The sequence below is a fragment of the Grampus griseus genome (genome assembly GCF_964374135.1).
Source record: "Grampus griseus genome assembly, chromosome: 15".
In the NCBI taxonomy this organism is placed as follows: Eukaryota; Metazoa; Chordata; class Mammalia; order Artiodactyla; family Delphinidae; genus Grampus; species Grampus griseus.
Window position 1 is genome coordinate 14,598,600 of NC_139009.1, and position 26,524 is coordinate 14,625,123.

The 26,524-nt window shown below is 43.0% G+C and overlaps 1 protein-coding gene across 2 annotated transcripts; it reads right to left on the reverse strand.

Annotated features, from left to right (window-relative positions):
- Positions 1 to 1,104: 1,104 nt before the first annotated feature.
- Positions 1,105 to 21,367, reverse strand: MATN3 (matrilin 3; the record flags this gene model as incomplete). Of its 2 annotated transcripts, none has more annotated exons than XM_082672527.1 (8): positions 1,105 to 1,462; positions 3,108 to 3,214; positions 8,029 to 8,154; positions 10,860 to 10,985; positions 12,600 to 12,725; positions 13,536 to 13,661; positions 16,442 to 17,008; positions 21,157 to 21,367. In XM_082672527.1, 8 exons carry the CDS (start codon positions 21,365 to 21,367, stop codon positions 1,403 to 1,405), a joined length of 1,449 nt encoding a protein of 482 aa, XP_082528653.1. In that variant the 3' UTR covers positions 1,105 to 1,402. The 2 variants fall into 2 exon arrangements, with proteins under 2 accessions (XP_082528653.1, XP_082528652.1); XM_082672526.1 differs by having other exon boundaries at positions 1,105 to 1,458; positions 3,104 to 3,214.
- Positions 21,368 to 26,524: the final 5,157 nt, after the last annotated feature.

Here is a 26,524-nt window from a genome sequence, read left to right on the forward strand (position 1 = left end):
CTCAAATAAGTTTGGAAAATAATACTTGCTCTATGTCAGGTGCTTTCAAAAATGTTGAGCAATAACAATAAATGTTTCATATAATATTTACTGCCTTTGATGTGTTCATTTTTCATGTCTTCCCTTTACAGTTTATATTTTAGATTTTTTACTGTTTCTGGGTTTGCATCTGTAGGTTATATTTTCTTTTCAAGTGCATATATTAATGTACCCTCATCATTATTTTATCTGAATTTATGTAATTTTGTTTTATTCCCTCTCCCACAACAATCTTGATTAAAGCCTTTCTGTTTAACCTGAGCTTAAATTTTTAATTTTAAGAGCATGAGATTAAATTATAGGAGGAGTCACAGTATTGTGTCCTTTGACAAGAAACTGTTTCATTCAAAATAATTGTAATTCAGCTTAATTTAAGAAAATATGTTAATAGGCAAAGTTGATATAAGAGTTACCAAAAAAAAGCATGACAATAATATATAAAGATATTGACATTTTTATTATACTAAACACAACATAAACCAAGAAAAGAATGAGTAGTATACAATTTAAAGAACTATTTTTTCTAAGTTATAAGCATAAAAGCTGAAAAAAATTTATCAAATATGTAAGTGAAAAAAAGAGTTAGTCTTATCATTAACATTTTAAAAGACATTAGGTTTTGTTACTTATTATACCAGTATTTATAAATATATAATTTTATTGACTGGATCCTAGAGTAAAACAGCAAAGTAAATTTAGGGTTTTTTGTCCTTGGTAAAAAGTTTAACACTTAATTCACAACTAGTTGTGTGTTTCTTTCTAACATCAGAATGAATTGAAAATGACATATAACAGTTCACTTAATCTGTATTAACTATATTTAGGTATGTGTATTACAATTTCCTGATCACAGCTTCAACAATACTCTGGCAAAAATGAGAAAAAAACAAAAAGTGATAAAGATATAGTTCTAAATTGTAGTCATCTCAATTTCATTATATGAACTTTTTATGTGTAAATACCCTGTACAATTTACACTCTAAAGTAACAGGACTGGTTTACACTATAAATACTATCAAGAAAACATCAAAAGTTCGCATTTTAAGCCTGGTTATCTTACTAATATAAACATTTAAAAATTAAATGGCTCAATTAGTAAAGAAAGAAAGAAAGAAATTATGAAACTTTTCACTCTGTTTCCTACCATTTCACAGTAATAGCTTAGAGACACTAAAATTTGCTCTTAATAAGGGACATTTATTTCCTTAGAAAAATGATACAGATTCTCCAGAAGATCCTCATACTACTTATCCAGTAACATTAAAGCATTAGTAATGGCAGATTACTAGCAGGAACACTGGAGTATGCCAGAGTATTAAATACACCAAATGCTTCATATTTCCAGGTAAAAACATTGAGGAATTTAACGATGTATTTGTCCATATTCATTTGCTTGCAACTTCTCCAAAATGTCATCAAGTGGCTAAGTTGTTAAGGCTAACACCGTATATTTTTAGACATTAGAAAATGCAAACACACTTTCAAACACTTCAATACAAGATTATATATATATATATATTTACGTTCTATTTTGAACAAAAAGAGTGAAATTGTTTTCTCACCAAAAATCTAATCTATCTAAAACTCAGATATTCCGTTCTTTAGCGAGCATGATATAAAGCAGTGGTCTTCAAACATTTTTCGTTCATATGGTCCCTAAAATAATTTTGACAAATAAGTGAATCTTGTGCATGTTTAGATTACATGAAAATTTTCATCATAAGTTTTAGTTGCAAATATGCAATTTCTGCTATATTATAAATATTGATGCTTTAAAACAAAATTTAAATCAGTCTTTTAAATGTATCCCATGTAATATTAATACTGTACTGAATTGTTACTACTGTTGTTCTTCTAAAATAAAATATTTCCTTGAATTTGTATTTCCTTTCTACTTCCTCCACAATTTTATTCTACTTTGAATCTTGGAAATCTGTTCTTTATCACTCTATTATACTTCTCTGATGTAAATTTTATACAAACAACAAGCACATACACATTTATATTGAAATTACCTTTGAATTAATTTTCTTTGACCATAAGGTGCTAAATTTTTTTAATCGTCTCAGTTGAGCTACCATTACAACTATTATGGGGACACAATTGATCCAAACAACGAGTAAGTCACAATTTTGACATAAAATCATTAAAAATAAAAGGTGAATTGTAATTAGAAAGGTATCTCCTAATGGGATGAATTGGGGGAGATGTGTTTATGAAGCTTAATTTAAAAGCTCTCTGGAGAATTTACCTTTCCAAGATATTCACCTTAGTAAAGTTCAGGGTAAGTAAGAGGTATGCCTTTCTTATATAAATTTAGGAGAATGGTGACACTGAAGTGAGAGATGGGAAAAGAGAATGCCAACTGACCCCAAGTTGCATTGTAGGCAGATCGATTTAAGGAAGTGAAGGATTTGGAAATTGATTCCTTTAAAATTTTCTGTGTCCCCACATACCCCTGGAAAGTCTCTGCATACCCCTAGGGTATCCCTATCACAGTCTGAATACCATGCCTCTAAGATCCCTAGGAAAGGTGTTGTTAACTTGAACTACGCTAAGAAAAAGTACTTTTCCTGAATTACTCCTTTGGCTAAAAAACTGATTTTGAAAGTTTCTGAGGTAGTACCGTGTTACATTTTGAAATCTGCTTTTGGACCACTTGGCTAGACAAAGCACACAGCTATGTGTCGTCTGAACTATCACACTCCATTAATCAGCTGACTCGTTTTGTACATGTACAGATTCTGAATAAGAACATCATATTAAGGAATCAGGATAGTAGCACTGTCAAATAGAGCGCAATTAGGAGCTTATATTGCTATGGAAAAGCACTAGAAAAATAAATAATTACACAGCTCTTACATGTAAATAAGAATGGGTGTAATGGTCTTAAAACATTTTAAAAGAACTCTAAAGTAAAAAAATTAAAGCTGTGTATTACTATGGCTCATCTTAAAACTTAATGAATAAGGCACTTATCCTGTGGAATGTCCTAAAATGTCAGCTCAATTGTAGTACCTAAGCTGGCTTCAAGCAGAAGCAGAAAACCTTCCAGAAAGGATATGCTTGGTGTTCAGTCTCTGCAGATATGAGCTGACCTTATCCTGGAATGCCAGTGTGGCTTCACATGCACAAGCATCTTCTGTGGAGATGAGTCTTCGTGCTTCTGCAATGGCTGAAGACAATGACAATACACAAAATGTTATAGCTAATTAGAAATCATAGCAAATCAGGATATCTGTGATTCAATACTTCCTTATATATATATATATATATATATTTTGTTTGCGGTATGCGGGCCTCTCACTGTTGTGGCCTCTCCGCTCCGGAGGCGCAGGCTCAGCAGCCATGGCTCACGGGCCCAGCCGCGCCGCGGCATGTGGGATCCTCCCAGACCGGGGCACGAACCCGTGTCCCCTGCATCGGCAGGCGGACTCTCAACCACTGCGCCACCAGGGAAGCCCAATACTTCCATTTTTAATTCTTACCTAAATGCATTTTCTAGGAGATAAAAGAACATAAGAGCACATGGAAAGAGGAGAAAGTACTGTGGACTTTGTCACCAAAGAAACTGAGTTAGAGATGTTGAGGAAAAGTTTACAATTGTCAAAGCTGGGTGATGGTTATATGAGAGTTCATTCTGTTGTTCTCTATACTTTTGTAATTGTCTGAAATTTTCCATGATGTAAAGTAAATATTTAAGTTAATGCAGGGAGAAGCCAAGAATGAAGAGATAAGACAATCCCTTGTGATACTGTGTACTCATTACGAAATGAAAATGTTCACTATGGAGAACAGTGTGAGGTTCCTTTAAAAACCAAAAATAGACCTACCATATGATCCTGCAATCCCACTTCTGGGCAAATATCTGGAGAAAACCCTAATTTGAAAAGACACATGCACCCCAATGTTCATAGCAGCACTATTCACAATAGCCAAGACATAGAAACAACCTAAATGTCCATCGACAGATGAATGGATAAAGAAGATGTGGTACATATATACAATGGAATACTATTCAGCCATAAAAAGAATGAAATAATGCCATTTGCAGCAAAATGGATGGACCTAGAGATTGTCATACTAAGTAAAGTAAGTCAGACAGAGAAAGACAAATATCATATATCACTTACATGTAGAATCTAAAAAAGTGATACAAATGAACTTATTTACAAAACAGAAATAGACTCACAGACATAGAAAACAGACTTATGGTTACCAAAGGGGATTGGGGGAAGGCGGAAGATAAATTAGGAGTTTGGGATTAAGATATATCCCTACTATATATAAAATAGTTAAACAACAAGGACCTACTGTATAGTACAGGGAACTATACTCAGTATCTTGTAATAACCTATAATGTAAGAGAATCTGAAAAGTTATTTATATATATATATATATATGTATATATTACTGAATCACTTTGCTGTATACGTGACACTAACACAACATTGTAAATTAACTATACTTCAATTTTAAAAAATGAAAATGAGGAAAACAGTCCTCTATTTGTGTGGCCAAAACATTTCAAGGTTTAAAACTAGATAATTCCTGAATTCCTATACAGACTATTATTCTACTGAATGGTTTGAACTGAGAATTCTTGTTCTTACCCATAAATACTTTGGAACTAAAAATTCAGGTTTGTATTGACATTTAAGCAAAGAACATGGAAGAATGATAATTCTAACTCCAATTGCTTCTGTAATTCAGTGAGGCGGCTATTCCGACTCAATATCATAGCCCCTAAAGTTGCCTAACAGAAATAAGAGTAACTTCCAGATCTGAAGACTGATGAATAATCTTCCAACTGAGTAGTAGTACTGCTTGGGGAAAAGAGTAGTCCTTTGCTCTTGCATTTTCTCCCACATTCTATCCGTAAAATGTTACACAAAAATCCGAACGAACTTTTTGGTCAACCCAATACAAAGATAAGATACAGGGCTGGAGGACCATAAATTCACTTGATTAATCTATCTAGCTGTCTAAATCCTATTGAAACTTTTAGGGACAGCCAGCTCAAATCCCCATCTCGATCAGTAAATTAATAGTAAGCCAAAAAGTATCTACTGAATATCAAGTACATGCCCATCATCCCTGTACAGAGTATAAAATTGGTACCTATGATACTTTTCCAGTATATCTTGCCTGATAGCCTATAAGCTCTGTGAGGGTAGGGGCTCAGTGTAATATTCTCATTAAAACACCCCATAGAAAACTGGAAAACTGCGATGTTGCACAATTGAAAGTTGAGAGATGGATCCATTCACACTAGCAGCAAAAAGAATAAAATATTTAGGAATAAATTTAACAAAAGTAGTGCAAGACTTGTACAGTGCAAACCACAAAACATTAATCTGTCTCCAGTTCCTTCCTCGGGACCTAACAGAGTACTAGATATAGAACAGAAGTTCCATGAATACTTGCTGAACAAATAAGTGAATGGCTAAAGAAATGAGGTCAGAGCCTAAGCCATTATAAACCATTCTGGAATCCTCACCTTCCAGGAGAAGAAAAAATTCCCAAGACTGATTTTTCTGAAGATTAAACACTGAAGATAGGAAGACAGCACCCAGAAATACTCACATTGTAAAAGCAAGCTGCTCCTTATTAACCCTCACCCTCCCCAAGAAACTGATCCACACTTTACTTCAAATGAAGAAGTATCTGCTGAGTAACTGTCACGCGTTACGGTAGATGCTAAGAGTACAGACAAAATCTACTACCCGTGGTGGTTGGGGTCTACAGGAGCATAAAACCACAAGTCCAAAACTTGCATTTTCTTCCCCAAATCGGCTTCACTCTCAGTCCCCTTAGTAAAGATACCCCATCCTTCCAGCTGCTCAAGTGGAATAGGAAAGCCATCCTACTCCGCCCCCATCCTATCCCCACATCCAGTTTATCACCAAGCCCTGTTCATCCTACCTTCAAAACATGTCAGGAATCAGTCTACTTCTATCACCTTGTCACCATCCTAGCCCAACTGCAATAGCCCCCGAACTGGTCTTCTTCTGCTCTTCATCCTCTTCAATCCGCTGTTCACACAGCAGCTAGAGTGACTTTTTTTTTTTTTTTTTTTTTGCGGTACGCGGGCCTCTCACTGTTGTGGCCTCTCCCATTGCAGAGCACAGGCTCCGGACGCGCAGGCTCAGCGGCCATGGCTCACGGGCCCAACCGCTCCGCGGCACGTGGGATCTTCCCAGACCGGGGTACTGAACCCGTGTCCCCTGCATCGGCAGGCGGACTCTCAACCACTGCGCCACCAGGGAAGCCCTAGAGTGACTTTTAAAAATATAAACAGCATGGTGCTGCTCCACTGCTAAAAACCCTCCATGACTTCCCATTTCTCATAGAATTTCCCATGCCCCAGAGCAGCAGCATGGTTTGACCCTGCCTAACTCTCCAAACTGCCTTACCCCACACTTATCCCTGGCTGGTCATGCTTCCGTCAGACGGGTGGCCTTTCACCTCCTCTCCCCACTAAAGCCACCACTCAGGACCTGGCGTTGCTCTCCCTCCTTCTGCCAGCACTCCAGTCTCAACCTACCTCAGAGAGACCCTCCCAACCTGAAATAGTGTCCCCAACCCCCATTCTGTTCTCTTCCATCACTGCTCTTAATTTATAAATGTGTTATGTACTCGTCTTTTCCCTCTAGACTGTTACCAAAGACCATGCTTGTTTTGTTCATGATTGTATACCTAGTGCCTAGAACATAGCAGATGCTATATTTATTGATTGGATGAAGGAATGACTGAAGGAACACACAAGTAACCACAACACAAGGCATCCAGTGCTGAAAAAGAGGACATGGTTCAATGGAAGAATAAGGGGAATTCTGGTAGAGGGGGTAAAAACTGAACTAGTCCTGGAAATTAAACAAACAGACATAATTCTGTAACATTTGATTCACAAAAAGTAATTTATAGGACACCGATGTAAGTTATGATGCATAATAAAGACAAATGCCTCATAATGCATAAAAACAAATGCATGATAAACCCACTGCACAACTTAAGAATTAAAACATAACGAATGCTGTTGCAGAGACGTCATTTAAGAAGTGGAAATATAAATACAATCTAGGAGAAGATATTTGCAACACATAAAAACAACAACGAATTTATATCCAGACATGTGAAGAGTTGTTATGATAAGTAAGAAAAATATAAATAACCCAATAGAAAAATAAAGCCATAAATAGATAAGATCTTATTTTCCAGATAAGAGACTGAAGTGACAAATAAATATAAGAAGAGAAGCTTAGCCTCTTTAGTAACCAGGAAGTGGGGAAAAGAAAGACTACAGGGAGATACTTCTTTACATCTACCAGACTGACAAAAGTTTAATCCAACAAAACCAAACGTTGGCAAGGATGTGGTTCTTGGATTTTGACAAGCAGAAGAGGCAAGGGAAGCAGATTACAGTAAAGGATGGAGACAGGTGAGTACAGGGCATGCTCCAGGAATATCAAACAGTCCATGTGGCTGGATCACAGGTCTTGGAGAGAAGGAGTGAATCTGGGGCCAAATGTAGTGACAAAATGAAAAAGAGTGGTTACCAGGGGTAGGGAGAGTGGAATGGGGAGTTTTTGTTTAATGGGTACAGAGCTTTAGTTTGGGATGATAAAAAAAGTTCTGGAGATGGACAGTGGGATAGTTGCACAACAATGCGAATGTACTTAACACCACTGGACTACACTTAAAATGGTTAACATGCTAGATTTTATGTCATGTATATTTTACTGTAATTAAAGAAAAACCTGGACTTAGGGAGAGACTTTAATTAGGGGAAAAAAATGGAATCAGACCATGGAGGGAAGGATGCCTGGTGGAAAGGTAGAATTATTTCATTCTGAAGACATTTGGGAACCACTGGAGAATTCTGACCCAGGAGCAAGACTCAGAAGCGTGCTTCAGACTTGGAGACAGGAAAGCTCACTCTTAAGACTGTCCTAGCACATGAATTAGGCTTAAAGGGACAGTCTTTACCAGAACATGTCTTCTTGTCTTCATTCAAGGTGTAGCCAGTATAACAATCGCAGTGGTAAGACGCGGCCCCGTCATTCACACAGATGTGCTGGCACCCATGAGAGCCCAGTGCACACTGGTTACGAACTGAGCAGGAATGGGTCAGGAAAGAGAATATTCACAAATTACAACTGGAAACTAAACACAGACTTCCGGGAGAAAGAAGCTTTGGTTCGGTGCCAACAAATGCAGCAAATGAATCCTACAGTCGTCAGCAATGCGTCTCCCATGTTTCAGAAGGAGAGAGCCTCTTTTCCCGTTCCCTATCCCACACCCCTTTCCTTGTTATCTCTTGCAGCTATCTTGATGCCTTCTCTTTTTTGCTATCTGCAGTCCTGGGGCTGCACTGAGTCTTGATTCTATTCCAGAACTTATCTCCAGCCTTTCCTGATGACCATGAATACCTCCAACCTCTCCAGCTATACACAGATCATCTTCACCATCACCAAAAATAAATTATTAGGGACCTACCTGCACATGGAGTTACATTTGATGCTGCACAAAAACTATGTTGACCAAGGGCCTGCCCTTGATGCTTAAAGTGGGACAGAAAACACTGGCCTGCACACACACACACACACACACACACACACACAGAGAAAAAATAATAACAATGATGATGATGATGGTGATGGTGTGTATGACTGGATAGGGAAGTATTTGTGTCTGTCACAAGTAAATACATTACAAGGAACAAGGGCTTCCTGGGATACATAGGTTCTTCCTCGGCCATTGCAGAAGCCAAACTACTTTATTTGTTCTCCTCTAACTCTCCTCTTAAGTGTCATTTTATGCTCACAAACCTTCCATGGCTCACTATTGCCTATAAAATAGCTGTTCATGAAGCATAAGGCCCTAGGTAATCTATCCATAGTGTCTTTCCAACTTTCACACTGATATTCCCCTTCACTACTACAATTCAGATGTTTCCAGCAAAATGCCTACTAGCAGAACATTTTGTTTTCCCCTCAGCCCAGCTTAGCAGCAACTCTGGCGATAACAAGTGGATGTGCCTGCAGCCCCTGGCCCGTGATCTGAGGCTCCACATTTAATTTACAGGCCTTGCCACTGCCCAGCAAGGGGAAGGCAGGCCATTAGAGGGGATCTGACCCAGTTTTAGAATGGCATCCATTATTGCTGTAAAATATATAAATACCAACTTCTCACCATCTCGTCTTTTCCTTCTATCTCCTTTTGCTGTCCTGTGCTTTGCACCATGAGACGTGTAGCTTAGTGTTTGAGAGCATATGTAACCACCAGAGCAAGTGCCTGGGTTCAGATCCTGGCTCTGCCACTCACTAGGCAAGTGACCATAGGCAAGTTACTTTGTCTGTGCCTCAGTTTCCTTGTAAAGTTGCTGTGAGCAGTAAATGTGTGACTGTGCCTAAAATGCCTAGAACCGTGCATGGTACCCAGTAGGCACTGAAGAATGTTGGCAAACCGTTATCTGGAAGTGTTGCCTGGAGTAGTCTGCCTTAACTGAAAATCTCCTTTGATTTCTTTCTTTAATAAAATGGTCCATTTTATGCCATAATATCTGTTGGTTTACATGTAAATGTGTTTCTGCTTAAAGTACCTGCTTAAAGTACCAAGAGGGATACTTGTAACAGTTTGAGAAGTGCAGCCTTGAGTCCTTTCCATCCAACTGACTTAGTCCCACCCCCTTAACAAACCAGTACAAGCCACTCCCCTTGCCCTTGCCCTCTCCACTCCTCCATCTAAGCCTTATCCGCCCTCCTGCCGAGGCCCACCTCCAGTCCCAGCCCTCTGTGTCCATCCCAGACCTCCTGCCTCCCAGCCCCTCCCGCCCTTAGTCACTGTCGGTCCCTCTCCCTGGCTAAGAGTCCCTGCTTTCTTAAGGTGCTGTTTCTCCTTGCACCCAGCCTGTACGTAGCTCAGAGGCAGAAGCTGACGCTTCCTTACAACCCCACAGTGCTTAGCAGAGTCCTGGGAACAAAATAGGTGCTCAGAACTCTTTTATTGATCTCATTGTTTTAAAAAAAGGGGAATTAGTGATATGCCACTTCCTTTAATCTCTCTTGAAAAGGTCACACATTACATCTCAAGGAAGAGGAAAGCATACATAAAATCTAGAAAAATATTGAATATGCCAAAACTAAACACCACCCTGAGAGCTAGGAATTTCTCTTAGGAGTGGTTTTACATTACAAATGCCACTCTGTTCTGCCAGTGAGTTTAAATCAAATTAATGAGGATTAGCAGTTCTGGCACGGGCTTCCTCGCCAAGTTATAAGTCTCACTTTCACCCCAGACTGATCATCTAGAAACTGTCAGGGAAAGACTTGTTTCAAACTTACTGGAATATCTGTGTGGGTCTAATTCAGTCATTTACAAAGCCTCCTTTACTAAAACGATCTGGCTTTAAGATTAACGCTACAGAAAAGTTCCAGGCCAAGTTTTAACTGGAAAAAGATCAGTTCAGCCTATCACACTAAATACTTACTGTCCAGCTGACTTCCTCTAAAGTTTCCTATTTGCTTTACAGAGCTATAAAATTTTCCTGGATTAGGACCGTACATTCAATTAGCTTTTCTTATATCCCCCACTCCCTACCCATTACCCAGTAATTTTCTGAAGTGAGCTATGTTTGGAAAACCTAGTGAGCTCACTGCCTCCTGAGCAATGTTTACCTTGGTCTGAAAAGCATGGTAGAATGTCTGAAGCCCGATTCCTTACATTACCTTTAAGAATCTCTCTCTTGGTGAAATGCAAGTTGGTTTCACTGCAGTAGAAAGAGCCCCGGATGAAAGAATTTACTGAGTGGACCTTACCTGAACACGTTTTTTTATCTTCATTCAGAGTGTAGCCCTCGTAGCATTCACAGTGATGAGACCCAGCTCTGTCATTCACACAAATGTGCTGACAGTCGTGTGTGCCCAAAGCACACTGATCTTGAGCTGCCCAACAAAAGTCCAGAAGAAAAGATGTTAAACGTGGAAAAGTCTTTTATCAGCCATATATAGAAATCTTCTTATTTGCAGCTAGCGATGCAGAGAGGAAAACTTATTAGAAACCACTCAAAGCCATCAGTAATATCTGTTCTCACTAGGAATTAGCTGAGTAAAACAAACTCCTACACACACAATACTTATGCTTCTATTTTTCCCCACCCCTTTTCAGAATCATCTATACTGAGCTTTTTTTTTTTTGCAGTACGCGGGCCTCGCACTGTTGTGGCCTCTCCCGTTGCAGAGCACAGGCTCCGGACGCGCAGGCTCAGCGGCCATGGCTCATGGGCCCAGCCACTCCGCGGCATGTGGGATCTTCCCAGACCGGGGCACGGACCCGTGTCGCCTGCATCGGGAGGTGGACTCTCAACCACTGCGCCACCAGGGAAGCCCTATACTGAGCTCTTATAATCGAAGTATCTCATGAATACTTTCTAAAGCGTTCCTTTTAGATTTGTTGTATTTATGCTGAATCAGAGGGATTCTAACAGCTGGGGGACGAATTATACTAGAATCAGAAAGACATAGAATTAGAGTTTGAAGAAACTGTAGCTCGACCCTCTCCTGTAATAAATGAGGAAACTGAGTCCAAAGGAGACCAAATGACTCAGAACAGCATCAGAACTCAAGACCCAAATTGCTACTCAATGTATTTTTCTCTGTACTGACATGATATTTTTTAACTTTTTTTTTTATCTTTGAGCTTTTTGTTTTGAAATCACTTCAGGCTTATGAAAAAGTTTCAAAAATAGTGAAAAAAATCCAGTACTTCACCCCGTTTCCCCAAATGTTAACATCCTATATAAGCACAGTGTAATTACCAAAACCAGGAAACTAATACTGATACAATGCCATTAACTAACCTACAGACCTTATTCAAATTTTGCCAATGGTTCCACCACTAATGTCCTTTTTCTGGTCCAGGATCCAATCCAGGATCACACATTGCATTAAGTTGTCACATCTCCTTAGTTTCCGCCAATCTGGGACATTTCTTTAGTCTGTCTTTGCCTTTCATGACTGTGACACTTTTGAAAATTACTGAAAAATTAGTTTGTAGAATGTCTCTCAATTTGGGTTTGTCTGAGGTTTCCTCGTGATTCTGAATTTTTAGCAAGAATACCACAGAAGTGCTATTGTGCCCTCAGAACATCATGTCAGGAGATGCATGACGTCACTGTGTGTTATTGCTGGTGATGTTAACTCTGATGTCTTGGTTGAAGTGGTGTCTGCCAGGTTTCTCCACTATGGAATGACTGCTTTTCTTTCTGTAAGTAGTAAGTTCCTTGTGGGCTGTTATTTGATTTTCACATACTAAATTGTCTTTAGATTCTGGAAAGGACTCTTAGGGCTGGGTACAGAGAAGGAAATAACACACTCACACATGTGGGTCATGAGAGACACATGCTGCCATTTGTAACTTTTCTAATAAGAAAGGGGAAAAGCCCAAGATGGCAAGAGAGGAAAAGAGACCGAGCTCCCCGTCGATGTGACCCCCGCCAAACACTGACTAGGGAGACAGGTAAACAGGGAGGCAACAGTAAAGCCTCTGCCCCCACTTACCCGAACACGTTTTCCTGTCTTCATTTAAGGTATAACCTTCATAGCACTCACAATGATAAGAGCCATTTCTGTCGTTCACACAGATGTGTTCACAGCCGTGAGTGTTAAGAGCACACTTATTAATAACTATCAAAAGATGATCAGGACAAATGTCAACACATGGAAAACATGGCAAATAAATAACTACGGGCCACACCACACACACACACACACACACACACACACACACACGCACACAGAGTGCTAATGAAATGGGACAGCTTGGCACGAGAGGAAGCCTGCTGGACGGGGTGGGAATCCACTTCGTCTTGACTCTTTCACTAACAGACCCCATGACATGGGTAGGTAAGTCTTCTCCCTTCTTGTGGAGGTCTCAATTTCATTTTCTATAAAATGAGCAGGTTGAATTAAATGATCTCTAAGTTTTCTTCCTCTCAAAAGCTTTTTTCTAGGATTTAACAAATTGGACCTAATTCCCACTCTTCATTGATTGTACGTGAGTATTCATAGAGCAGATGAGTGAGAACCTCCCTAGATTTTCTTCCACTTCTAGATTCCATGAATCTTCTACGGTCACAGACAGGTAAGAGGAGCTTGTATTTAATGAAATAAAACCCAGGAAAAAAAAAATCCAAAACCTCAAAAGGACGAAGAGTTTTGGCCCCCTTCCTCACTAGCCCTTTTCCCTACTAACCCTTCTCTCTAAACCTAGTAATAAGTACTGTAATAGGTACTTATACTATTACATTACTTATAGTATTACATACTGTTTTAGGTATTACCTCACTTTTCTCCTCATGTTCCTTTTCAAGAAAAGTCATTGATAACAGTAAATCCCCCACAGGGCAGTTAGGAGAAAAGCATAATGCCAGTCCAAAGCCTGGGGTGAGTCCCCAGATAAGTTTCCATCAGCCACCACCCCTTAAGCAGCCTCACCTGAACACGTCTTCTTATCGGCATTCAAGGAATATCCTTGGCTGCACTCACAGTGGTGCTTGCCTTCCCCGTCACTGACACACACATGCTGGCACTGGTGTGTGCCCAGCGCGCATGGGTCCAGAGCTGTGCAAAGGAAATTTACAACAGTCAGCGTCGACAGGTAAGAAGCATTTCAGATACTTCCTCCTGTGTCAAAACAACATCACTCTCCAGGTTCCTCTCTGATTCTATCTTTAGTTCACTCTAAAAATTGGCTACTTGTTTCCTGCCCCTGGTTTATTATAAATACCACTCTCAGTAATGTTTAAATTGTAACTAATTTAAAATCATAGATCTTGTGGTTGACTTTCTCAAAAAAGAAAGGGAATTTTGAATTTGGAGCTGAAGCCAAACACTTTACATGAATCAGGCAATTCAATATTTTATTCAATGTATCCACCTAGCCAGAAAAAAAGACTTTTGCCTCCCAACAGAAAGAAGGGAACAGTAATGTACTTCCTGAAGTTCTATGAGCTAGTGGTCCCACTGCCACCAGAACCCAGTTTCCAACGGTTCTATAGTTTGTGTCTAAACAGAATTCACACCCAGGCTTTCCTCTAGGCCTGGAACCCACTCACTCTTGGGCAGCAATACATGTTTGAAGTTGCAAATGGTGGAGGGCAATGTAGGTAACTGCCTTCCGAATATGCGGCATGGGTTCCTAAGCCCAAATGTGTACGCGTGCGACTCTCATATCTGCCAGCAGAATAAACTTACATGCTATATACAAACCAGTAAAAAGAAAAGGAAGAAAACAACAATTAGATTACATTAGCTAAACTGCATCCTCATCTTTTTGCTCCTGGAGCCATTTTTAACCTCAGATTTTTTTCCCCCAGTGACATGTTTTGATAAAAGAATCAATGAATTTAGTCATTTCTGAGAAACCAAGGAGGCCTGTTGCAGGAGGCTGGCACCCCTGTGGCAGGTCACCCAGCCTCCACTATTTTGGCAACAGGACAGGTTAATATTTTCCCAAGAAGGGCCTTCTCATGGAATAATCTTTCCAGCTCGTTAACTACAACAGCTACCTCTCAGTCTTTTTTCCATAGAGAGGATATTTTCCCCCCAGAACAAGCAGATCTTTCGTACCAGAATGAAAAGATGACCACTCACCACTTGTTACTTTATGTCCTTCAAGCCCAACCCCAGGTGCTATCTTTGAGACCCAGCCTTGCCATAGACCAGCATCTTTATGGAAAAGTTCTCACCCACAAACACAGGGGGGTTTTCTGGGAGAAAGAAAGCTATTTTCTTTTGGGAAACCAATGAATGCTGAGTCAATGCCACCGAAGCCAAGGACAGCTTGTGAAGACCCAGTGTCCTAGGGCAGGAAAGATAAAGGGTCCCTGGCCAGGTCTGGTTGAGATGAGGCCAGACTTTGCTCCAGACCGAGACTTCGTCTCTCATTTCCTGACAAATTGTTGATTGCTGAGTTTCACATTCATTTATATATAAAGTCTCCTTGAAATTTACAATTGTAATGATTGGTTCACTTGTTTGTCTCACCCCCAGCCGCAGACTGCTGCTTGATGGTAGGAGGGACTACCTTATCTTTGTATCATCAGTGATCAATAAACACATGTTGAAAAAACAAATGTGAAATAGATTATATAGCAAAAGGTATCTACATTTTAAAATTCACCTGAACTAGAAATTTGTCCACACCTGCTTAGATAATTCCACAGAGGGCTTTGAAAGATTATCTCCAAATGATAAAAAATAAAGCATGACTATAGAAAGAAAGAAACAAAGAAACAAAGGAAGACAGAAATTTTTAAAAGAAAAACAAAAATAAATTTAAAAGTAAAAATTAAAAAGTTTGAGTCCCACAAATTCATAATCCTGGTCAGTGACCACAGATAAACCCGAGCCTTGAATGGATTCATATTCATGGGTTTGGCTGATTCATGCTAAAGATTCTAATTAAATCAGCATGTTTGGATTTAAGCTCCATCCTAAAGGAAGAAAGGAGAAGAACAGTAACAGAATAATTAAAAAATTTAAAAAAAACAAAAAATACCCTGCTTCTTGCTATCTCACAAGTGAGCTGAAATCCTAACCTTCCTGGTCCCTAAGCCTCTCCCTCCACAGGGAATAATCAGACACCGAGCTGAATCTGAAAACTGGAGTATTCACTAAGTGTACACACTGACTGACAGTTACACTGGGATATAAGCCGGCTGATCTTTCCACAGACAGACACAGTCCCCGACTTCTGCCCCAAAAACAAGCAGAGTTCTGTTAAATCTAGAGATGGAAAAACTAAAGAAAATATCTGGAAAAAATGTGGTGGGCAGAGGGGAGAAGAGAGGTGTCTGGAGATTTTTTTATTTGTATTTTTTTCTGACCCCATCAGGGAATAGCAGGATCATGTACCTTGGATATTTCCAGAATTTCACATTTCTAATGCAAACACAAAGATTTTTATGAGCAAACCAAGTTATATATAAGGCAGCTCTATATTTCTAAACCAACAAAGTATGTTTAAGTTGCTAAAAAAAAAAAAAAAAAGAGGGCTTCCCTGGTGGCGCAGTGGTTGAGAGTCCGCCTGCCGATGCAAGGGACGTGGGTTCGTGCCCTGGTCCGGGAGGATCCCTCATGCCGCGGAGCGGCTGGGCCCGTGGGCCATGGCCGCTGGGCCTGCGCGTCCGAGGCCTGTGCTCCGCGACGGGAGAGGCCACAACAGTGAGAGGCCCGCGCACCGCAAAAAAAACAAAAAAAAGAAATACACACATATGAAAAAGTATTGCTTATATTTAAGTTTTCCATAAATTTCCACCAAAAAAGAATAAATCTCTTTTTTTTTGGATACACAATGTCTGACTATATAACATCTTTTCTAGTTGGAAGCAAAGACTTACCACAAAAGGTTTCCTGGAATCTAGAGGAAAGTTTCTCAATGACCCCATAGGTCTCCACATAGAAAACGTGCTCGTCCAGGGGCTCACTGGCCATCATCCTGAGGGACTCCATGTCTGCCCGGTCCACGCCCACGGCGTACAGCTCAATACCGGATGCCTGGGCCCGAGCCGCCACTTCATTCACCTGATCCTGGGGCCGCCCATCTGTCACAATGATGGCCACCTTAGGGATGTTGGAAGCGGGTCCCCGAGCTCCTGCCTCCACTGTGAAAGCTTCGTCCATCGCTGTCTGGATGGCCAGGCCCGACATGGTCCCTGTGGACAAGGGTGTGATCCGCGCCACGGCCTGTTTCAGGGACTGCTTATCCGAGTGGGTCTGGAGATGGAACTCGATCTTCACGGTGCTGGCGTAGTTCACCACTGCCACCCGCGTGTCTGCCGGCCCGATGTCCAGAGTGTCAATTACCCGTGAGACAAAGGTTTTTACTTTGGTGAACTCCAGAGGCCGTACACTACGAGAACTATCAATGATAAACACCAAGTCCAAGGGCATGCTCTTGCAAACACCTGCAAAGAAGGGTGTGAGAAACAGACATGACTAAGCGATGAGCAGACCACAGTCAAAAATGGGGCAGTTCTGGGACTTCCTTGACAGTCCAGTGGTTAGGACTCCACGCTTCCACTGCACGGGGCGAGGGTTGATCCCTGGTCCGGGAACTAAGATCCCACATGCCCGTGCTGCCAGGCCAACACAAACAAACAAAAAAAAAACAAGAAAGAAATGGGGTCAGTTCTCCCACCCAGAGAGTTCTGGCCAGCATCCCTTGATCCCAAATACCCCACTGTCTGCTGTCTTCCCCAAGACCACCCTCCCTTTGGATGTTGAAAGCACTGAGGCCTTCAGGATTCCCTAGTGAGAATTCACATAGAGGTGTGACATTTCCCCAAATATCTCCCCTACAGGCTGGCTGAGTCTTGAAATTTCACTGGGAACCTTATCCTTCTGCTTAAAGTTTTGTTCAAGGGTTCCTCTAGACTCCCAGGAATGAATGGATTCCAGACCTCTCTTGGGCTTCTTGACCATCAGAGGCAATGGGACAGTGACCCTGAATCGTGTGAAAGGTGAACTCAGGGCACCCTCACTGCACCCTCCCCTGCCTGCCCAGGCCTCAGAGCCCCTCGGGCAATGGCAGAGTGTGAGGTAAGGCACACTGGTGCTCTCGTGCTGGCCTCCTTCTTTTACTCCACTTCCAAGGCGGTGAAAACTGCTCCAGAGTAGCCCTAAATTCTCCCTCCATCTGGTCATTCACTCACGTTTAGTGAACTTTGAGGTCCAACTAGCCCTGAGTTACAGTTTGAAAGTGGAAAGAAGGATAACAACTTAATCTGGTCCCTGTTGACTTCCATCTTTGTCAGTATGTCTTGTTTTAAGAAGCAGAGATTTTGACCTAGTATCTGTCCTACTGTCCCCACCAAAGTGTCTTAGTCACCTCTCTTTCATTTTTTCATTCACCAAATATATTTTTTTGAGAGCCTACCATGTATTAAGCCATGGGGCTACAAAAGCAAATAAGCCAGATTCCCTGCCCTCAAGAAACTTGCATCGTTCCCACACAAAAGTACCTGGCACATTGCAGCAACACAATACATTTTTGTTTTCAGCACATCCTTCTTATCCTTTTTTCCTCTAATCTCGTTCTATACTCCTCCCTCTCCTAGCCACCCAAATCAAATCCAAAAGTCAGGACTAGCTAAGAAAGAAGCCATTCCTCTTCTTTCAACACACACACACACGCACGCACACGCACATGCACACACACACCAAGCCCTGAATGGAAATGAGATCCTTGGGCATGAAGTGTCATTCAGGGTTCTTTTCTTTCCTAATAGGGGGCTGGAAATTGATGCAACTCTAAGAAGGCAATTTACTCAGTGTGTAGGGGGAAAAGGTATAGGTATTTATTCATTCAAAATAAATTCCTAGGCTAAGCAGTTGATGACAGAAAAAGCCCAGTCTGGAGCAGGAATTATGCCTGTTTTCTTTTAAAAACTGAAAAGTATCCTCTTGGTTTTAGCCTGATTCCTAGAGGTATTAACTAAAACAATAAATAATATCCTACTTTCAATAACACTGAGGGATCACAGGATTCCAACACAACAACCCTGTGAAGTTAGAGATGCAGAGGTTGTTTTTATACCCATTTTACAGGCGAGAAAACTGAGTCTCAGGAAGCTGTAAGACCTAGAAAGTGGTAGAAAATAGCAGTAGATTGCACTCCAGGTTTCCTGACTCCCAGCCCAAAGGGACCTTTCATTTCATGGTTGCCTCTCTCTGAAGGAACATTTTCTACTACCAAAATTAACATTACCTCATGTACCTAGTAAACATCCTGCTTGGTGACTTTGAGCCACCAGCCTGAAATATGCTGTGCGTCATGTATTTAGCTAGGTCAAAAGGAATTAATTCTTTAAAAAAAAAAAACCCTCCAGAATTTCATTTCGTCCCTAATTACCATGCATCGAAAGCAAAGAAGAAGAAAATCCTTCCAGGAGTTGGATCTGGATGTTTTTGCATAATTTGAGTAAAGGGAAAACTACATGTGATACAAACCCATATCTGACAATGCTGTCACTAACACCCAAGTGGTGTCCTTACTAATATCGAGGCTATGTTCTTGTAAGTAAACATGCAGGATTCCTTGCTTCTTCACTTGATTTTTCACATGGAATCATCTATGGGAGGTCACAGGGGTGTGGTGGGCAGGAATAATGCCCCCCAAAGATGTCCATGTCCTAATCCCCAGAACCTGTAATTATGTTAATTTACATGGTAAAGGAGACTTTGCATGTGTGATTACGTTAAAGGCTTGAGATTGAGGATGTTGTCCTGGATTATTCTGGTGGGTCCAATGTAATTACAACAGCTCCCAGAGTGGAAGAGAGAGGCAGAAGAGGAGATCTGAGAGATGACATGTGAGGACTCATCCTGCCTTTGGTGGCTTTGAAAATGGAGGGAAAAGGCCATGAGCCAAGGAATGAGGGCGGCCTCTACAAGCTGAAAAAGGCAAAGAAACGGATTCTCCTCTAAGGTCTTTCCAAAAGGAACATGTCCCTGCTGACACCTTAATTTTAGTCCAGTGAGACTAGTGTCAGACTTCTGAGCCACAGAACTCTTAGATAATAAATGTGTGTTGTTTTAAGCCACTAAGTTCATGGTAATTTATTACAGCAGGAATAGAAAATACAGGGGGCTTGACTCAGATGGCAGGACATTCTGTGAGCATCTGCTTACTTCCTGATTCAGACCCCCTCATCATTAATTGTTTTTGAATCTCACTCCCTTTTACTAGATAACAGCACTTTGATTCTCAGAAACCAAGAAAATGAGAATCTGAATTTCCTAAAATGTTTCCTTACTCACAATAACTGTCCATTTCTGATAGCTCTGCTAGAAATAAAAGCCCATAGCAAAGCTTAGCAGTTTCTGGGTGCAAAAAGAAGTGAATTTGAAAAAGGGTGGAATGTTGTGTTTATTAAAGAATTATCATTCAATATTGGTTTGGGTTTCAGGTAATAAAGGACCAGTACTGCATAGGAGGAACATTGACCACCCCACGCAGAATCCCTCCTCTCCCTCCCAGATGCTTCCCCAAGGGAGGTGGATCAGGACAAGAGGTAAAATTAACTTCTAGGAGAAAGGCTTCTCCCCTACCCCCATTCCTGGCCTGGAGCAACCAACTGATTACTAACTGAATTGAACGGTGGTGAACCCTGGCACTCCCTGTCTCAATGACAATGCTCTCGCCATATCAAATCCAGCCCACTGGAGCTGATGCAGGAAAGAATCCTTTGTGCTCTTCCTCAACATTATCCAGAAAGGTGCAGGAGGGGTAGACAACACAAATCAACCTGGGCCATGAAGCATCACTGGCCAGATGAGACTGGACATCCAGAAAATGGTTTGATGTAGCCTCTCTTTAAAGCAGGACTTTAACAAGTCTGATGCTGGACTTTTTGGTAATGAAGATAAAATCTTATGTAAACCATATTGAGAGCTTGGTAGCTTGAAGCAGTGGAAAGTTCCATGCTTGGGTTATCTGAGCCCTGAGTTTTATTCTGGGCTCTGACACTGATTTGCTGGGTCCCCTCCCCTTGACGAGCCTCAGTTTCCCTATATGTGCTGTCAGGGGCTGTGTCAGATGATCTTCCCTCTCTGCTGCTCTAGGATTTTTGCTCAACCAGAGAACTAAAAGCAGAATCTCAGGAAAGGTTTACTGAGCTGAACCAGAGGTGGGTCTAGGACAGAGAGCTGAGAGGCGCCTGGTGTTCCCACGGCTGCCCCATCCTCCCTGCCCAAATCTCAGGGGGCAGTTGCTGGAGTTTGACCTTCAGGAGACCCAAAGTCTAGCTCTGACTATGAGTGACCTTGGGCATCTCTCTCTTCCCTTCTCTGGACCTCAGTATCCCCACAAGATTCATCGGGGAGGGGATCTTTCTCCTGCACCACAGTCTGGCTCCGGCTGGGATGGAGGGAATACCTGGTGGATGACGGAGGCTCTTCCTCCTCATTCAACGCCTGATGCCCCTGCCCACCCAACATCCCGCCCGGCCCCGGCCGGGGATCTCCCTCCTTCCTGGAGGGTGTCCCTCCCTGAGGCCCTCTCAGGTCCCTCTCAGCCTGGGGTCCCTCTCCCGTCCCCGCCCAGGCCGTGTACCTGCGCCGCGGGCCCCGCCGTGCTGGCCGGCCCCAGAATAGGGCGTGCCGGTGGGGGCGGCCGGAGCGGGACGGCGTCCGGGGCTGCCCCCTGGGCCGCGGGTCCCCAACCTCAGGAAGCCGGGGCGGTCCAGGGGGCCGGGGACGGCGGGGGGTGGCAGCAGCAGCAGCTGCCAGAGCAGCAGGAGCAGTCCCGGCAGATGTCGCAGCATCGTGGGCTTGGCGCTGCTGCCCGTGTGCGTCGGGGGTCGTCGCTCCCTCGCTGGCTGGGTCAGTTGTGGGCCCGTGCGCCGCTCCCGGGCGGCCAATTTAAAGGTCCCGCGGCCGTGGGCCCCGCCCCGCAGCCTTCGGTCCCGCCCCTCGGCCGTAGGCCCCGCCCAGCGAACCCGTCCGGGGCCGCGCGCCGCCTGCTCAGTGCATTCCCGCGGCTGGCGTGGAATGTCTGGGGCCTCTCGGCCGGCGGCGCGGTGCCCGACTCCGGCCCGCCGCCGCCGCCGCCCCTCCCGCCCCTGCCCTGCGCCGGCCCGGTCTCGTCTGGGTGGTCTCGGCCCGGTGCCTCCCGGCCGGGCTCTGCTTCCCTCCAAACTTATGCCTCGCTGTACACCCGGGGCCTGGTCGACCCCACTCGTCTGGCCAGGGCCCCAGGCTCCCGGTTCAGGAGGCCCGAGCTCTGCCGTCCAGCTCCGTTCAGGTTTGCCTGCCTCAAGGTTTCACCTCCATCCTCACACCACATTCCTTTCCCCTACCAAGTAACCCAGGTTTTTCTGTGGGCTCTCTGTAAAAAAAATTAAAACTAAAAAAGGCTCATAGATTCTACCGGCATGAATAGACATGCTTTCATCGCAGCTTCAAAAATCCATAAACATTTGAACTTACATTACCAGGACTAGAAAGTCAAACATACATTCCCCAGAGAGCCCCCTGTGAGCTGGAAGGACAGCCTGTACCACAGGCTTCGAAGGCTCTCCCTTTATCCCACTTCCTCCCCAGAAGAGTGATGGTGGCAGCACAGGACTGGAGGCTGCCCAGGGGACCCTCCAGGAACTCACAGTCTACTGGCAGAGAAAGATGCATAAATGATGTACCTGTCTAAGGGAACAAAACACACTGAATTCAAGGAGAGACTGGCTCTGCCTGAGGAAACCAGTAAGGCTTCTAAACTAGCTTTTAAAAGCTACACTCCACACAGTAACCTTAAAACCACTTCTCTTCTTAAACCTTGCAACTTCACTTCCAGTAAAATCCGAGCTCCTTTTCATGGCCACCTCGTCTACTGAACTGACCACATCTGGAACTGTACTCTGCTCTCCATGCGTCAACCACACTACCCTTCCCTCTGTCCTGGAGGACACCAAGCTTGTTCCCACCTTGTGGCCTTGGCACCTGGTTGTCCCACTTCCCATCTGCCATCTTCTCCCCCCACCCTAACACACCCGTCTCCCTCTCATCACCTCAGAGCAGTGGTCCACCCTAACACACCCGTCTCCCTCTCATCACCTCAGAGCAGTAGTTCTCAAACAATTTCTCATCTCATCAAACCTCACAGAATCTACACACTCCGTCAGTATCCATGGGAGCAGCTTATTAGGACATTGAGAGTCATAAGGAGGGAAAACATCTCTCAGCTCCCAGTGAGAATTCACCAATTTCAAAGAATCTTAGAAGAAGCTAGAATGTTATCATAATGGGAAAGGGACACTAAGAAGATTGAAAGAAGTTATGCCAAGGTGAGAAGGGCTTGCCAAACACAATGTCTGCCAGCTCTATGGACATATGTCATTTGTCAGTCATCATACTCTTTGGATGATTCTCAAAGCCTTTGAACACTCTTACTAAACTTGAGGATTCCAACTTTATGAGTCAGCACCTCCCCAAGTAGAATCCAGCAACTTGCTTCCCAGCATCTCTTGCAGCTATATATGCAAGGGACCCAGACTTCACTGACCAGATGAGCTCAGCCATTCTGTTTCAGCAGCTAGTGGTGAAAAGAAGCAAGCACTCTGTAGACTTCACTCTGACAAGGGTGGGGAGACAGCTAGCTTTCAAAGCAGCCATGGAGAGGGTAGAGCTGGATTCAGTGCCTGGGGAAAGCAGGGTGAGCTCTGTTGTCTGTGCCCAGCAGCAGTAGCTGTAGATGTCCCCTAGAACTGACCTGCAATATCATCTGGGAGTGTTTCATGACTGTGTGATCATGATTCTATTAAGTCTTTGAGAATAAGCAGAAAATGTGGGAATTAAGTTTAAACTTTATGTTCTAATGTCTGTGCAGTTTTTAATGCCAGCTTCCTTGCTACATGAGAGTTGGTTGAAGGCCATGTTGGCTGCTCTGGAAAAGAAGAGGACTACTTTTGAAACTTAGGTAGCACATTTGTATCATTGCCAATAAGTTCTGAAGAGGTCTTTTAATGACCTACTGCTATTAATTAACATTTAGAACTCAAGACGTATTTCTATTCAAAACAATTGAATTAATATTTGAAAAGAGCAACTCACAGCAATTTTGATTCCTTTAATAAAAGATTGGCATTGATTTTTGTTGTTTCTTTTTTTGTTGTTGTTTTGTTTTGTTTTGTTCTGTTGCGGTACGCGGGCCTCTCACTGTTGTGGCCTCTCCCGTTGCAGAGCACAGGCTCCAGACGCGCAGGCTCAGTGGCCATGGCTCACGGGCCCAGCCGCTCTGCGGCATGTGGGATCTTCCCGGATCGGGGCATGAACCCGCGTGCCCTGCATCAGCAGGCGGACTCTCAACCACTGCGCCACCAGGGAAGCCCTACTGTTTCATTTTATAGATATAAGCATGAGTATTAAGTTTCATTACTTAATAAAAAAAAATGTCAACCAATTTATTAGTCATCAATGTAATGTCTTCCTCTTCAGAGCAGTCTTTCCTGAGGCCATATCTTAATTAGTTTTTTCAAGCTTATTTTTACCACTATCTACTATAACAACTACATTTTATATCATGAATCAGGTGCTACATAAATATACGATAGGGATATATACAACAGAAGTAGTAATTTCCTGAAACAAGTTACCCTTACCACATATGACATACTCTAATGTCTTCTGTTTTATTCATGTCCATTCGGTTCTATTTCATTTTTTTAAAAAAATCTGGTCATCAACATCTAAACAGAGTTCATGATTCACTAATGTTTCTCAGTCAGCAGTTTGAAAACTGTTTTAAATATTCTTTCCTAGTGTCTCTTCCTTTCCAATCTATTACAGTATCCTGTTTCTTTTATATATTTTTTAAAAAGATTAAATGTATTTATTTCTATACCCCACTAGACTGAAGGCTCTGGGAGCGCAGAGCTGACGCCTGTGTTGTCCGCTGCTGAATTCCTGTAAGTTCTCCCTCACTGCGTGCAGGTTCATGGTCTATGGTGGGACCAGGACTTCAGGAAATGAAAGCTCATAGAACAGGGCTGATATTTAGCTGTGCCTTGGCAGGACAGTAAACAGGCATGTCAGATTGTTTGTAGAAGAAATTAATTGGCATTACTTTTCCAAGAGTCAAATGATGCTGAGGAAATGGCTTTTCTCAGTTTCACTCCACTGCCTGACAAGAGCCGGCTCTGTGCTGGGCATGGGCCCCGCAGACAGGCCCTTCCTCTGGCCTCCTCTAGCGGGGGGAGTTGGTGCTCCTCTACCACAGGCTCTTTCTCTGAAGAAATGCAGGCGGAGACGCCACATGAAGCATAATGGTCTGTTTCAGCACATTCGCATGTAGGCACATGTAGAAATCAAGACCATTTCGGTTTTGATAAAGAGGTCTAAACTGTTTCGGCTAGTGAATAAATTATGGGTAACTCTCTTTAAAAATTCGTCACTACTGCTATGTTGTTTGTACAATTCTAAAAGACTGTTTCTTTATCATTCAGCTCTAGCTAGGTTATGCTCTGATAACTAATGACTCCAAAATCTCGGGGTCTTATAGCAACAAAGATTTACTTCTTGCTCTGTTATGTGTCTTTCCTATGGCTACATCTTCATCCTGGCACACAGACTTAAGGGGCAGCCTCAATCTGGAATATGCTGGTCTTGTGACAAAGGGAAGAAATGAGAGATGGCAGAACCAGATGACAGATCTTGACGTTTTTGCAAGGAAGTGGCTTCTGTTAATTCCACTCACGTTACCCCAAGTTAATGAACCCCAAACCAAAACCCCATCACGTGGGCAAGCCTGATGTCAGTGGGTGGGGAATATAAGCCTTTTACAAGAGGTATACCAAATTGCTAAAAGCCATAATGCGATCTAGCACGATGTCTTCATACATCTTTTATAATGCGATGGATGGGTACCCCCTGGGGTTTCCTCTCTTGGTTCAGTAAGAACTTTTGGGTTTTTTATCCAGATCAGTCTCTCACCAAGAGGCCCCTGGCTTGGTCTGATCGAACCACTTTCTAATAGCTTTTCGGCTCCAGAGTGAGAGAGCCTCCATGGGTTGGTCTCCATGTTCTTGCTGCTTGGTGACTGGTCAGTAAGGGAGCTGCACCAGCTCCCCCGCCCAGGCCAGCTGGCAAATCAACTGAAAGCCTTGTCATCCCTCCCAGGAGCCAAGCCCTCTCCTTCTGGTCACGTGCTGCTGCCCAGCTTCAAAGGCTCCCAGGACACATGCAAGGCTGTGGTGTCGGTTGGACTCCGAGAGAGATTTTCTCCATATTCTGGACTTACTGATTTATGACAAAAATGCCCAGTTGTGCTATTTAGAGAAATTCTCAGGTTCAGTCCTCTCTGACTCTGCTGGAAACCTAGAGAAGTAGGCCTGTTGAACACACAACCTAACCCATGCATAAGAATCACTGGGGAGACTTTTAAAGGCAGAGTCCTGGGTCCCCACCCCAGATATTCTGATTCAGATGGTTTGGGAATCAGCCAGGAATCTGCATTTAACAACCTCTGGAGGCAACTGCCACACTGAGGGAGTCTGCAACATGGTGGTCCTAAAGATCTTGGCAACAAGCCTGGACGGAGACCCACTGCAGGGGCAGGGGCAAGAAAATAGCCACCCAGCATGGAGGGTGCATGGTGGGACGGCGTTCCCACACCAAATGGGCCTTGCCGAGGGACCAGCTCTGTGGTCATGGGACATCTTGGACCAGGGAGTGACTGCCCTCTCTCCTCCTTCTCTCCACACTTCTCAAGAGCAGTCACTGATGACTTGGATCACCAAATGCAAAGGCCCCTTGGGACAGTTCAGACAGTTCCACTTTGGCCGATGCTCCAGTTTCAGCCCCTTCCTGCCGGGCTGGGGTATGACCCCGATTCTGTACCAAGTGTCTATTTCCTTCGCCACTTCCTTTTCTGCCTTCCACACTCTATACAGTCTGGAAATCCACAGGCTTTTTTCTAGGTACTTTTAAAA